Genomic DNA, 12,813 nt, shown 5'->3' on the forward strand with positions numbered 1-12,813 from the left:
TAATACGGTATTCAAGCCTATAAGATACAATACAAATTTATTGGTTTGGCTCTTAAGTAGCTAAAGTAGAAGGAAACTCATTCAAGGGGTCCTTTGCATGCCCTGCAACAGTTCCCACTGTTCCTACAAAAGCTTCTCTAGGTGGTATGGGGATCCTCCGAACAGTAAGGGATGGATTCAAGATTCCCACTTCTCCCAATTGTTCAAGAGGTCCTCTGATCCTCTAGATTTTCTTTGGAAGGGGCACAGGGGGTTGGATGGGACCAAACCCCACTTGTGTGAGCTTCCTTCCACTCAATGGTTTGTGAACATTACTGAAGTGTTCTCAAACTCTTGTATAAATATTTCTGACTGGTTAGGAGTGATGGGCAACCATGTCAACTAACAGCAGCTGAACAAAATGAAGAAAGGGTTTGAAGAATTAATTTGTGTGAAGTTAGCAAACATGTGCTGGGCACCTTTGAGTAATTATATTTTTACATCAATGCGTTCAAGCAACTTCCTAAGATTCAAATGTAACAAACCACTCCTACTAATTCACTTCTGGACACTGAGATGGGGTATGAAAGAAATACTTCTGCTTCAATCCTACTTAAGCAAACAGAACAGAACAGGAAAAAACAAAAACGAAGACTCACCTCAGAACCATTGATGGCTAAAGCTTTTCGGAGAAGCTTGCTGGCATCCAGATGAAGACCATAATGAATTAGAAGGTTGGCTAGATTGACTAAAGGGATATCCTGGAATTCATGTGGGGTCAAGTTAAAGGCCTTTTGTAAGCAAGTGAAGGCGAAGGTGCCATTTCCAAATGCGCGCCAGTAAAGGCCAGCCTCATTGAGAACCAACCATAAGGGATCCCTTGCCTGAAATTAACCACAAAAAAGAAAGGCTACCCTCATTAATCTCATTCCATGCTTTACCATGTTAGACTACCATTGCCACCCTAGATGTTACAGCTACAGGTGTTTGCAGAGATCACTGCCGGAGGGTCATGCATATACGAATCAGCTGCACACAGCAAAACATTGATCTAACCACTTCCCAATATTCTATCACACCCTAGTGAAACAAGGAGCATAGGATGTGCTGATGCAGGTGAGAGCAGGCTTGATTTTCAATGGCTGGAGTCTCCAAGGGCAGGGAGCATGTTTAGCCCCCATCTCACAGCTATCCAAGTGCTTTCTGCAGTATTTATGGCTTGCATCAAAAGCAGCACTAACAATAAAAGAACAGACTTGCATAACTGCAGTTTTGCGAGATTATGGCCCTATATAATGTGGAAGGTGTTACTGTATTTCTAAGGCCCATGTCTAAGGTCTAAGATCTGTTTAATATCTCATCAGTTAAGTGGAACTGTGAATCAGCAGGTATTTTGAATATAAATATGTGTTACAGAAACAAAAGGTACTTGAGAGTCTTGCTTAGAATACAATATGTAATTAAATAGACCAAGAGTGCTAGTATTCTGTGAATCAAACAATTCACATTACAACATGAGTATCTATGTGCATGTATTTTCTTACAAGTTATGTCTCCTTTCTGTGGGTTCAAAAGCTTTTATGCTGCTATTTTAATTCTGCTGTTGTTATATTTTACTCTTTTATATCGTGAGCTGTCCGTAGAACATATGTCATTAGGAAGTCTCTATAGATAAAGCAAATACACAATTCTATAGTCTCTGGGATACCTACCCTATCCTTCTAGCACTCCTGTATGGTTAAAATGCTATAATTCAGAATATACTATTACATTTCCAACATTTACCAGAGCTGGCACTGTATATTTTCTTTCGGAAGCAGCAGCACTGCAGCAGAATTTCTTTCCTACAATTTCCTAGATTGCTTTATTTCTTGAAATCATAGGTATAGCCATACAAGTATTTTCACTGTACAGCAGGAATATTGACCTGTAAATCTCCTTCAGTATTTGTCAATCCAAGACTTCACAGCTATCAATATATTTTTTGACAAAAGGCCCCTGTATGTTTTCAATCATAACAAGAATAGCTTGAAACAAATTCAATTTCTAGTCATCATTGGTACTCGTGGTATTATATTCTTTGTCTGTCCTTATTTCACTCTATGTCAATCACTCATGGAGGCTGTAAAATCTGACCAAATCAGCACTTTTCATGCACAAAAATCACAAACATTTCTGACAAAAATAAAGAAGTGGAATGATTTACAGTTGACTTAAGTGGAACACTCTGAATAAATTAAAGAGATTCTTGCTTCTGTACATGAGGGCCCTTTGGGATTCTGGAAAAAAATCCATATACTCTAAGAGGAATATGAAAAGCATACATTGCGGTCATTGGAATTACCTTTACAATGGCATGATAGATGAATGATCCTATTTGCTGCTGTGTAACTGATTGATTGTTGACACGAGAGTATAATATCTGTGCAAGACAGAGAAGTGTTTAAAACCATACATTTGAACCTATCGAATGTAAGACTTTAATGCAGAAAACTTACGTTTGGTAATTCAAATTTAATGATCTAAAGGATCAGCAGGTTTTATCACAAAATGAAAATCCAAGAGAGCCTACTTTTCTATTTTGATGGTTATGGCTAAATTGCAAAGACTGGAAAAATCCTTGCAATTCAACTGGAAAAATCAACAACTCCATGTTAACCTCATAAATTAAACAAATAATGTATTATGCTTTTAGAGACAATGATGATCGTAGAACTGAAAACAAGCAACCTGAACTTTGGCTAAAACCAGATAAGTCTTATGCTATCTGCATGAAGGCTTATTGTTGGTAGAGAGTTTGGAGAAAACAACATAGTCAAAATCCAACAGAAAACAAACAGAAACCGCAAGTCTAAATAGTCCAGTAATATAACCGCAAGTCTAAATAGTCCAGTAATATAACCTAAGCTGGCTTGATTTAAGCAACAGCTACTTCTGGTCCCTTACAGAGGGAAAGGAGGTAATAATTTTGCCCACATTGCTGGGGTGGTTCAGTGCTAAGACTGAGAGAAACTGGCTTGCCTTAGGCCACCTAGCAAGTTCACAGCAGTGGTAAGATGCCAGTTATGGATTTCCTAATTCACAGCTCACACTCTTAGCCACCAGCAATACCACAATGTAAAGCACCACTAATTTGGAGTGCATTAACGATTCCTTGCACCTGTATCATGTCAACTAACCGAATAAACCAAGTTCACAGAATCTGATCGTAATGCAAAAGCAGGGTGCTGACTCAAACATTTTGCAGATAGGTGACTGTCAACTGAAACAAACAGGCTTCCTTTCAGTGGTGACTTGGCCATTTCCAAACTGAATTTTATGTGGGAAGACCACTTGCTTTCAAAAGGTTGTCAAGTCTGGAAGTGACAATTTATAGGACCGAGAAGACCAGAAGTATACTAACAATCTTCAAATATAATCATAAAATCTCTTACTTGTTTGGCATGATCATCTGGCATTTTTACCCTCAGATCCAGATGACTGTCTAGTTCTTTGATCAAAAAGTGCATAGAGTCACTGTTATGGGCATCAGAAATGGAAGAACAATCTGGCTCATAGACCTCTGTTTGTGCATCGTCATCCCCTGGACTGCTAAGTATTGAATGGATTCTAAGAAATTTAAACAAACACCACAAAGGTATAAGAATATGATTCAGACTACAGGAGTAGCAAGTGAAAGGCAACAATCATTGTAGAATTAAATTGCTTTATAAACTAGAGAGGCAGAACAAATGTTCATTACTGTCAGACAATAGTACCTTTGGTTTGGCACTCTTTACTATGCCACAGCACTAAAGGTAACCTGAAAAAGAAAATCCCACTGAAGTAAATCCCACTGAACTCATTCTGATTTACTCTAAAGGTAGCATGTAAAGGACTGCAGCCTATTTTCCAGTTTTCTAACTGAACATCACATGCAACATCTTTTAGTCTCATTGCTGTTGGTTTTTCAGTGCTAGGCATATTACATGTTTCAATAACTGTATTTTATATTATACTATTATTATGTTGCTGCTGCTGCGGGCTGCTCTGGCTACACTTGCATACAAATGACAGATGAATTAATTTATTAACAGTACTCACCTTTGCCCCCTGCTTTCTGGATGCAGGAAATAAGTTGGTAGTTCTCCTGGGGAGGGGATAGCTGGATAGGTTTTTACACACTCTGATCTTTTAGGCCACAAAATATTCTGCTTCTCCTGATCACAGAGAAAATATTTCTTAAGGTATCACAAAGTGGGTTTACCAGTTATGACTCTCTGTTTTTCTACTTGCTAGAGAAAACTCACCAGAATGCAAGAAACCAGAACTTGTAAATACTTTCACTTTCTTTGGGCAGTTATTCCCAGTTTATCAAGCAAAATCCATGACAAAAGTCATATGGCTGCCCTGCAGTTTTGAACTCTGTTCACCATGGTTTACTATCACAACATCTTTGCAGTTTTGGTGGCAGACAGAGTTGTGAATGGAGAGACAAAAGCAGAGTTGGGAGGAGAGACAAAACCAGAGCGACCCACAAGGTACCTTGGGAGGAATCTAACGTTTTGAGAGTGGACGTTTGCTCACACAATGGGACTTCACCGTGAGGAAGCAAATGGGGTCGGGGATGCAGGGGGAGGAGAGGAATGAGAAGTCCTATTGGATGAGTGGAAGTCCATTCTGCTTGTGAACAGACACCACTGCCAACAAGAGGCCCAAAATAGATTAGCTTTATTTTATGCATATTGTTAGTTATGTACTTGTCTTTAGCAGAACACTACTAGCAAACAATGAAACTGGCTAGGAGGCCTTGCCTAGGAAAGAAAAGTCATAGCTACCCTATCTACTTACCCTGTAAGCCTCAGATTCCAGGCCCCATAATGAGAAGACAGAATGGACCAAAGGGGAAGACTCCAAGGAATGGCCAAAGTCACTGTGGTTGGCATGAAGTTCAGAATTCATGGATGTCATACTGGAAATGGAAGAATCACTGCCAAACTAGAAACAGAAAATGCATAGGAAAAGTTTGGAGCATGAAACTGACACCTCAAGGAGACTTCTTTAAGAAAAAAACTACTTCCTTACAAAAAACTAACTACATTGGGTTGTATGCAGTGCAATTCTGAGCATGTTGGGAAGTGTAGGAAGCCCCCTCACGAGATGCTGAGAAAATCAACAGCCCTGATATTAATAATTTTAAGCAGCAGTGCAAATCACCTCCCCAAACTTCAGAACTACAGGTTCTAAAGCAGGCACAATCTTTCTTCAAAGCATTAAAAACAAACAAACACATTTTGCCAGACAATACTTTTAATTTCCTTCTCTTGATGAACAGTGTGAAAGTTAGTTTTGTTTTCCCTGAAACCCATTCATCACGTATCTAGTGTCTGAGCACACCATGAAGGAGTTATTGATGATCAAAATCCAAAGATGAGGCAGGGAGCCACAAAGTAAGTTTGTTTCAATATCTGGGTGCTTTTTTCCGTCTGATGCTCAGGACAAGATACAGTGATCAGCAACCTGGAATGAATGCATAATGTCTGTTGTGTTTAGGAGCCAGGCAGTTTATGCCTTCCAAGAAGGAAGATGGGGCTCCAAAGGGAACCTACATATTGGATTGATTGGAACTCCCTGCACCCCAGTTTTGTTTTAAAATCTTGTGCTAGGGTAAATAGAAATAGGTATAAAAGGAATATCCTCATCTATTAGACACCTCAGGAAGATGTGTACCCCTCACTATAGATCATGAAGCAGGGAGAGCAATGCTCTACAGACAAACCTCAACATATTCAACATTTTCAAACATGTCACCACGGTGATAACGGACAGGTTGGTCCCACTGGCAATGCAAACTGTGCTGCTGGTTGCCCAGGCGACAAATCTGATGGTTTCCTGCAGTATATAAAAAATAAAATTCAAGTTAAAAGCTAACAAAATTATGGTTGACAGCATTTAGGATCAAGAAGATATACCTAACAGATCTCTTCCAAGCTAAGCATCCGAAAACAAATGATTCTTAATTTCCCTTTTTTATTATGTTTCTCGATTCTGCATGGAGGAAGAGCATTTTAGATAATAAATTACTCACTATCTTGGTCCACACAGAGCTTGTGCATATTGGCTATCTTGGCCAGCACTTCAGTTTTTGCCAGAAAGAAATGCATTTGCTAACCTTGGCTCCAGACTACAGGGCTCTTAAGAAACATGCATTTTTAGTACTTTGGAGCACATTGAGTTTACAGGCAGAATTCAGAGGCCCATGCATGTGACACATTTCTTTTGAACAAGGAAGGTTGCTGGTTTTCCTCTCAGGTTTAACAGAATGTTTAACAGAATTAAACAGAGAATTTAACAGAATTAAACAGAAACTCTGTTAAACAGAGACTCTCATGTTTAACAGAATGTTACTCCAGAAGGTCCTGTGACCTTCAAAAGTGGCTTTTTGTAGTGGAGACAAGGGGCTGCATGCTAAAAGGAGAGTCTGTTTGTTAGAGCAGAACACACTAAAATGCAACTTTTTGGCATTTTTAATATGCCGTCAGCAAGTGTTCTAGTCAGTGAGTTAGTTGATTCAAAAGCCCTGGTTTTACCTGAAACAGAATTCCTTGGACAAACATATAAATTTCATTTCGGCTTTTACATTTCCCAATGAACATCTTGTTACACAACAGATACCTAGTTGTGCCTCTTTCGCCATCTGTGTTTCATGGATAATGTTCCTCAGGATCTGTTCTTCCTGAATCAGCTTGTGCTTTTCTAAGATCTCTTGCTGCCTTAAGTAATGGTCATGCTGCTTTTGATATTCCTTCAGTTCATTTAATGTTCGCTGAAGTGATCTTGAAAAATTTAACACCAAAGAAAAGGACATTTAAGTTGCTTAAAATAGCTTTTGCTTACACACTTATGTCAGTACTTACTTTCAAGGCTGGTTTTTCTGTATACTTGTATCTTAGGTTTTATTAAACGATACAGATAAGTTACAGCCTGCTACCATGCAGCTGATTTTCAATGCTGCAGTGTGTGCTTTAATTTTCCTTAAATTTAAAATTATGCAGTTTTCTATTTTATTTTAAGGAAGTAGGAAACAAGAAAGTAATTCTGAACAAGCCTGTGTGTGAATTTTGAGGATATATTCACTACCTGTGCTGAGCCTCCAGTTTCTGCTCAAGCTTTTGCTGACATAGGACAGCATGCTTCCTTTTAATTGCTTGCTCAAACCCTGGTTTTGCCTGTAAAGCATGATCATAACATAGTACTGAGTGGTTGTATTCCCCAAGCATCTGAAAAAAGGGATTGAGGGGGAAAAAGACACGTTAGAAGCATTCAAATGTAATATGAACATTTAATATAACTTCTGAATTTCATATTGATTACGACTTTCAGCATGTGACTGCTCTGGAAATAGAATCATGTTTAATACATTATGGCTGCTTTAGTGAGGCCCTCCAAAACAACAAACAACAGCAGCAAAAATGCAAATAAATGTTATCTGTCGGTTTAAAGATCAACTGTTCTTCAAAGATAGCCAAATTCAAAACATTCTTGTCCTGAAGATGCATGAGTCTCACTCTTCAGTTTGTAAGAGAGCTAATCAATATGGTATAATCTTTCTAGATAACTGAAAAATAAGATATTATTTACTGCATATATGTTTCCTAAAGTATAATAGCTGGTGAAGACGTCACTGTAATCCAGAGCTGCATGGACCACAATGGCTGCATCAGCAGAGAAGTGCGCCCTGTGTAGCACATTTGCCAGGTTTATCAGTGCAACATCTTTATTGTGCCTGAAAGAGAGGGAAAAAACAAAGCGGTCATTAAGATGATATCCTAAGGCATTTCTACGCAACTGGTAAGCCTCTGGCCCCAGGTTCGATCTCTGGTTACTTGCATTCAGGAAAGTGAGAACTACTGAGAAGCTACTAGCCAGAATCTATGCAAAAATACAATTCAGACATAACAATAGCCCAGAGCTTCCTAAGCTACTGGTTTAATATGAAGTGTCTTTTTATATCCAAAAGCGTATACACCTATCCTGCTGTCTTATATTTTTATCTATTGCTAGGAATGTCAGTAGTCTAAAAGTGCATGGGTTGACTGAGTACAATGGTTTTGGAGAAGGCTGCTTTTTTATATAATGAAGAACAATTCAGCCAGCACTTCCATCAGATGACGCACAATTATGTATAAATAGTCTTCTTCCTTATTTGGTTCTCAAACCAGAATTAACTATTGTAGTTCGGTAAGTTATAAATAGTAATAATAATTTCAGCATCATTTGCTGATAAAGAATAATATTCTGAAGTGAGTTATGACTAAGTAACTTTGGTTACGGAGCAGGGAACATGCCAAAGCTAGCCTAAGTTATGCCCACACATCTTTGTATAAGCAGGACAACATACACATGCACACTATTTAGCATTCCCTGTAATATGGTTCAGATAAGCCAACAGCACAAAGCAAGAGCCACCCATCCAAAGAGGCTAGTGTAAGTCAAACAAGAGATGGCAGAATCTCCAGATATCTATATGCATCTACAACTCCATCATATAACTGCATTGGCCTGTCAATCCTAAGGGGGAAGCAACTGCCACCCTCGATTAGCTGAATTTTCAAATCATACAACAGACTGTATTATGCTGCTAATAAAAACCCATTTGCCTCACCTTGTAGAAAAATGGAGAGCCCGCATGGCACACTCCACTACTTGGTATGGCTCATTCTTTATTCGCCAGTAGAAGGAAGCCATATTATATAATACCCAAGAAGAAGAATTCTGTGAAGAACAGGAGGCACAATAAATGTTTACTTTTTTAAAAAAAAGTTACTAAATTTTTAAGCTGTTGGTGGCTGAAACAGGATTCTGAACATACACGCACTATCAGAATGCCTGTTATCCCCAAATTCAGTTATGTGAACATAAAGAGTTATGCCTAAACCTTGCTACATGAATGGCTGATTCAGCAATGAACAGCCAGAGTCTGCCCACTTCCTTCCTTGTTTGTGCTCCGCTGGTCAGTAGCAGTCTTTTTCGGGCAGAAGCCATGTGGGGAGGGGGGAGGGATGGAAAGAGATTGGACAAATCAGGGAGCAGGAGAGAGCAGACAAACCAGTTTTTCCTTTTGCTGTTTGGCTGCAGCCATTTCAGGAAGAAACCATGGATGAAGTGGGGAGAAAGACTGGATTAGAAATGTTCCCATAGGAAAAAGAGGAAATTGCCAGCTCATTATGTGAACGCCTAACGAACGATTTTCTGGGGATGCATTGTATCCAGAAACCGGGACCTGCATGCAATCTATTTTGAAATATATGAAAACTGGGAGGGCTAATGAAATAAAAACTCTAGAAGGAATTTAACATGGTGCTGTGGCAATTGTTCTGTCAGTAGAAGCTTGTGAGACACAACAACTGCCCCTTGTGCACTGCTTAGGGATTCCCCCCCAAGGCCAATTTCGGGGGGGGGGGGAGTCCTGCTGTGTTAGTGGAAGTCATTGTACAAACTTCCACTAATGAAACTCGTTAACTGAGTCCTTCCCACTGATTCAAACAAAAATGAGTTGGCTATATATTTCCTACAGATAGGTAGAAATGTATCTGCATCAGCTACAACTCACTGCAATTTATACAAAGAATACATCACACATAAAATGTAACAGAACACATAAAATCCCAAATTAAAAATTACGCAAATTAAGATTCAAGGCACTATAGTGGTCCTCATTTAAATGGCCACTGGTAGAAATTTGCAGACTTTACAGATTGTCTTGGTTCACAGGGAGAAAAGCCACATAAAAATCAGATGAGCACTTAGGGTAAGTAAGCATCCATTGGGATGTTTTTCCTTAACTAGCAGACAGAAGGCATGTGAAGATTTAAGTGCCTGCTAAATATAAAGCATATTCATGTTGCATCAAAGCTTCTATGCACTCATTTTGGGGACACACACAAGGTGGTTACCTTCATGAGACCTTCATAAATGCGATGGCCTATCTCGTCTATGCTTCTTCCTAACCGTCTTGATAAGTAAGTCAATATAGGATCTTCTTTAGGTAACAAGGGTGCAGAAAGATTAACTCTTTCTTGAATACCCTAGGTGGGGAGAGGATAGAAAAAGAAAAAAGTCAGTGACTGTTAAATAAAATGGGATTCTCTACTATCAAGGTGGACAGACTTCAGTCTTTTGTTGTCTGCTTTTTTTCATTTTACAAAAACTTCTGTGGTCCAGTAATGTCTTCACATTTTCATAGCAGGGGTGTGCATTCAGAATTTCTTAACAGTTAGCTAATCTGTGTGAATACTGAGTATGAACATCTGTTTAAGAAAATAAGTAACACTTTGATACATAGGTCCACCTATTTCAGCATTCTTTACAGAAATACCCAGGAATCAGCAGGAATCACCTATGATAAGGTGGTAGAAGGTAGGCAGTAATTCTTCATGTCAAATTTACCCACAACTCCCCAATTTAGCAAATACTGCCCCAAAATTTCAACACATAAAGCATCATTTCTGAAAAGGCAATATCTAGTTTACTGAATCTTATAGCAGTCTACTCAGATGTAAGCCCCACAACATTTAATAGGACTTACTTCCAGATAAGCGCACAAAATTGCTGCATCTGTTATTTAGAAAATGTATTGTTCTAGTATTCCATATAAAATCACGTTTAAGTAGTGTTCCATCAATACCTTCAGCTATTTTTATCCTAAAACACCCACATACAATTTAGGCTGCAGTTAGTGGGGATTTTTGAAGAACTTCAGCTGCTTTAAGTGCTGTAGCTGAATAACAATGTTTGTTACAATGCATAAGATAACCAAGCCTACAGTGTTACTTGCTACCTATTTAGAAAAATCCAAATTCTGCACCAGCAAAATTTTCCAATATTTGTCTTTTAGGGAAAAAAAAACGGAACATTTATGACAAAATGAGACACAGGGAAGAAAAAGGTATTAAGTGATAGAATCTGAAGTTAGGATGCATGTGGGGGAGGAAATATGAGACAGTAGTCATTGTAGGCCAGAAAGCTGGAGGTGGAATTGCAAGCATCACCAATAGAAACTTTGCAATGATTTCCAAGTCCAAATGTTCAGTAATGTCGCTACAAATATTACTAGGCTGCTTTAAGAAGAAAGTTATTCAGATTTACTTCAATTAACAGATAACATACTTTAAAGCGATCGTAAGACAGAGCAGTCCTGACTAACTGAATCTACTTGGACATCTCAGGAAGAAAGGCAGATTAGAGGTAAAGTAACGAAAGACTACATCATTAATTACTTACCCGTAAGTGCTGGAACGCATGAATGCTATATGGAAGATCTAGAATTTTTGTGCATTCTGGCTCTTCTAAGTCTGGAGGTAAAGGAGACTTTGTGTCTACGTAGTCCTCAGGGCTAAAACCAAATAGCAATGCAAACATTAGAATATTTGTTTGCAGTCAAAAAGATCACAAAATACTAGCAATGGGAACTAAGTCATGTAGGAATGCTGATTAACATTATCTGTTTTAAGTCAACTAACACTATATATTTTTCTATCTACATCAGATCAACTTGCATTAAAATTGTATCTGCTGTGTCTTCAGCTTAAGACTATAAACTAGTACTAATCTCTTTCCCCCCCAAAGCAGGCACAATATAATTTAGTTAGGATCCTATAGTGGGTACTTTCTGAAGTGCATATCCTTGCTCAAATAATTAAAATGAACAATATTCAAAATTAAGGAACTCTTTTGGATTCGGCCATACTGACACTGAATAAAGAAGGTTTGGAATAAAGTTCTTAAATACAGGTAACTCAAAACTTTCACACATTTAACTTGTGTGCATAAAGCTTTATGCCCTTGACATAAAAAAATAAAATAAAAATTAAGGGGGCAGACACCCAGGAAAATACTTTGGCAATCCATTGAACCCAATGTGTTTTGACTATATGCAATTTTGACTTTATGTGCTATCCCACAACGTTACCCCTGCCTAAGTTGAGTGTTGCCTGTACATTTGAAATCATGCTCTGGAGAAAGCCTACTTCACCAAGAACAAATGCAACAAAGTTTAGGAATGCCTAGAAAAGACACATAAGCAAATATTGTTGAGATGACTATAAATATCTTTTTGAGAATATTCAGGAGAGCTACTCATTACCTTAACATTCACTTATTATTTCAACCTGATTCCCAATGGCACAATCATAATCCCACCATCTGAAATTACAGCTGTTGCAAAAATTCCGTACAATTAATCATCTCACTACCTGATATCTTTGCTCTCCAAGGTGATGTAAGTGCCATCATAGAGATCTAAGTCCCCTAAAGGCACCTTTGCTTTAATGCAATCTGGATCTTCCTTATTATGTCTTTGTTCCAGTCCTGTGTCTCTGTCTTCATTCTCCTCTATATGGATCTTCTGAGCAACCAATTGTTTCTAGGAGAGATACAAAAAACAAAACATGGTCTGAAACAGAAATTTACCAACAAATATTCATGAACTCATCATGCCACCCCCTATGAAGAACTCAGGGTCTAGAAATTTACACCGAGAAGTCTAAATATAAGCTTTGTTCTCATAAATAATTGGGCAATGAGGTTGTGACAAATGTTGATTCGATCCTTATCCAACATGAATAACTCAATTCATTGTACAGACATGCAGAATTTAATGGCCAGAAGGCCCCTTGTGCAAGCAGAAAGGGAAGGTAAACAGCGTTTCCATGTGCTCTGGTTTCCGTCAGTGTCCTGTTGCGCCAGAAGCGGTTTAGTCATGCTGGCCACATGACCTGGAAAGCTGTCTACGGACAAACGCCGACTCCCTTGGCCTGAAAGCGAGATGAGCGCCACAACCCCATAGTCGCCTTT

General features: G+C 38.6%; 1 protein-coding gene across 3 annotated transcripts in view; it reads right to left on the minus strand.

The window, feature by feature from the left end:
* TTC17 (tetratricopeptide repeat domain 17) overlaps positions 1–12,813 on the minus strand; it is a 55,222-nt gene that overhangs the window by 31,779 nt on the left and 10,630 nt on the right. For 2 of the 3 annotated variants that reach the window (XM_083462529.1, XM_083462531.1), the window contains exons 3-15: positions 12,213–12,382; positions 11,242–11,353; positions 9,915–10,046; positions 8,624–8,733; positions 7,600–7,744; positions 7,099–7,238; positions 6,634–6,794; positions 5,738–5,850; positions 4,810–4,956; positions 4,063–4,178; positions 3,414–3,588; positions 2,324–2,401; positions 639–863 (exon numbers count right to left, since the gene is read on the minus strand). In XM_083462529.1, coding sequence (XP_083318655.1) covers positions 639–863; positions 2,324–2,401; positions 3,414–3,588; positions 4,063–4,178; positions 4,810–4,956; positions 5,738–5,850; positions 6,634–6,794; positions 7,099–7,238; positions 7,600–7,744; positions 8,624–8,733; positions 9,915–10,046; positions 11,242–11,353; positions 12,213–12,382 — 1,824 coding nt within the window. The remainder of the gene's footprint in view (positions 1–638; positions 864–2,323; positions 2,402–3,413; positions 3,589–4,062; positions 4,179–4,809; positions 4,957–5,737; positions 5,851–6,633; positions 6,795–7,098; positions 7,239–7,599; positions 7,745–8,623; positions 8,734–9,914; positions 10,047–11,241; positions 11,354–12,212; positions 12,383–12,813) is intronic. The other variant, XM_083462530.1, reaches the window with a different exon arrangement.

This window comes from Podarcis liolepis (assembly GCF_965112155.1).
Source record: "Podarcis liolepis genome assembly, chromosome: 1".
In the NCBI taxonomy this organism is placed as follows: Eukaryota; Metazoa; Chordata; class Lepidosauria; order Squamata; family Lacertidae; genus Podarcis; species Podarcis liolepis.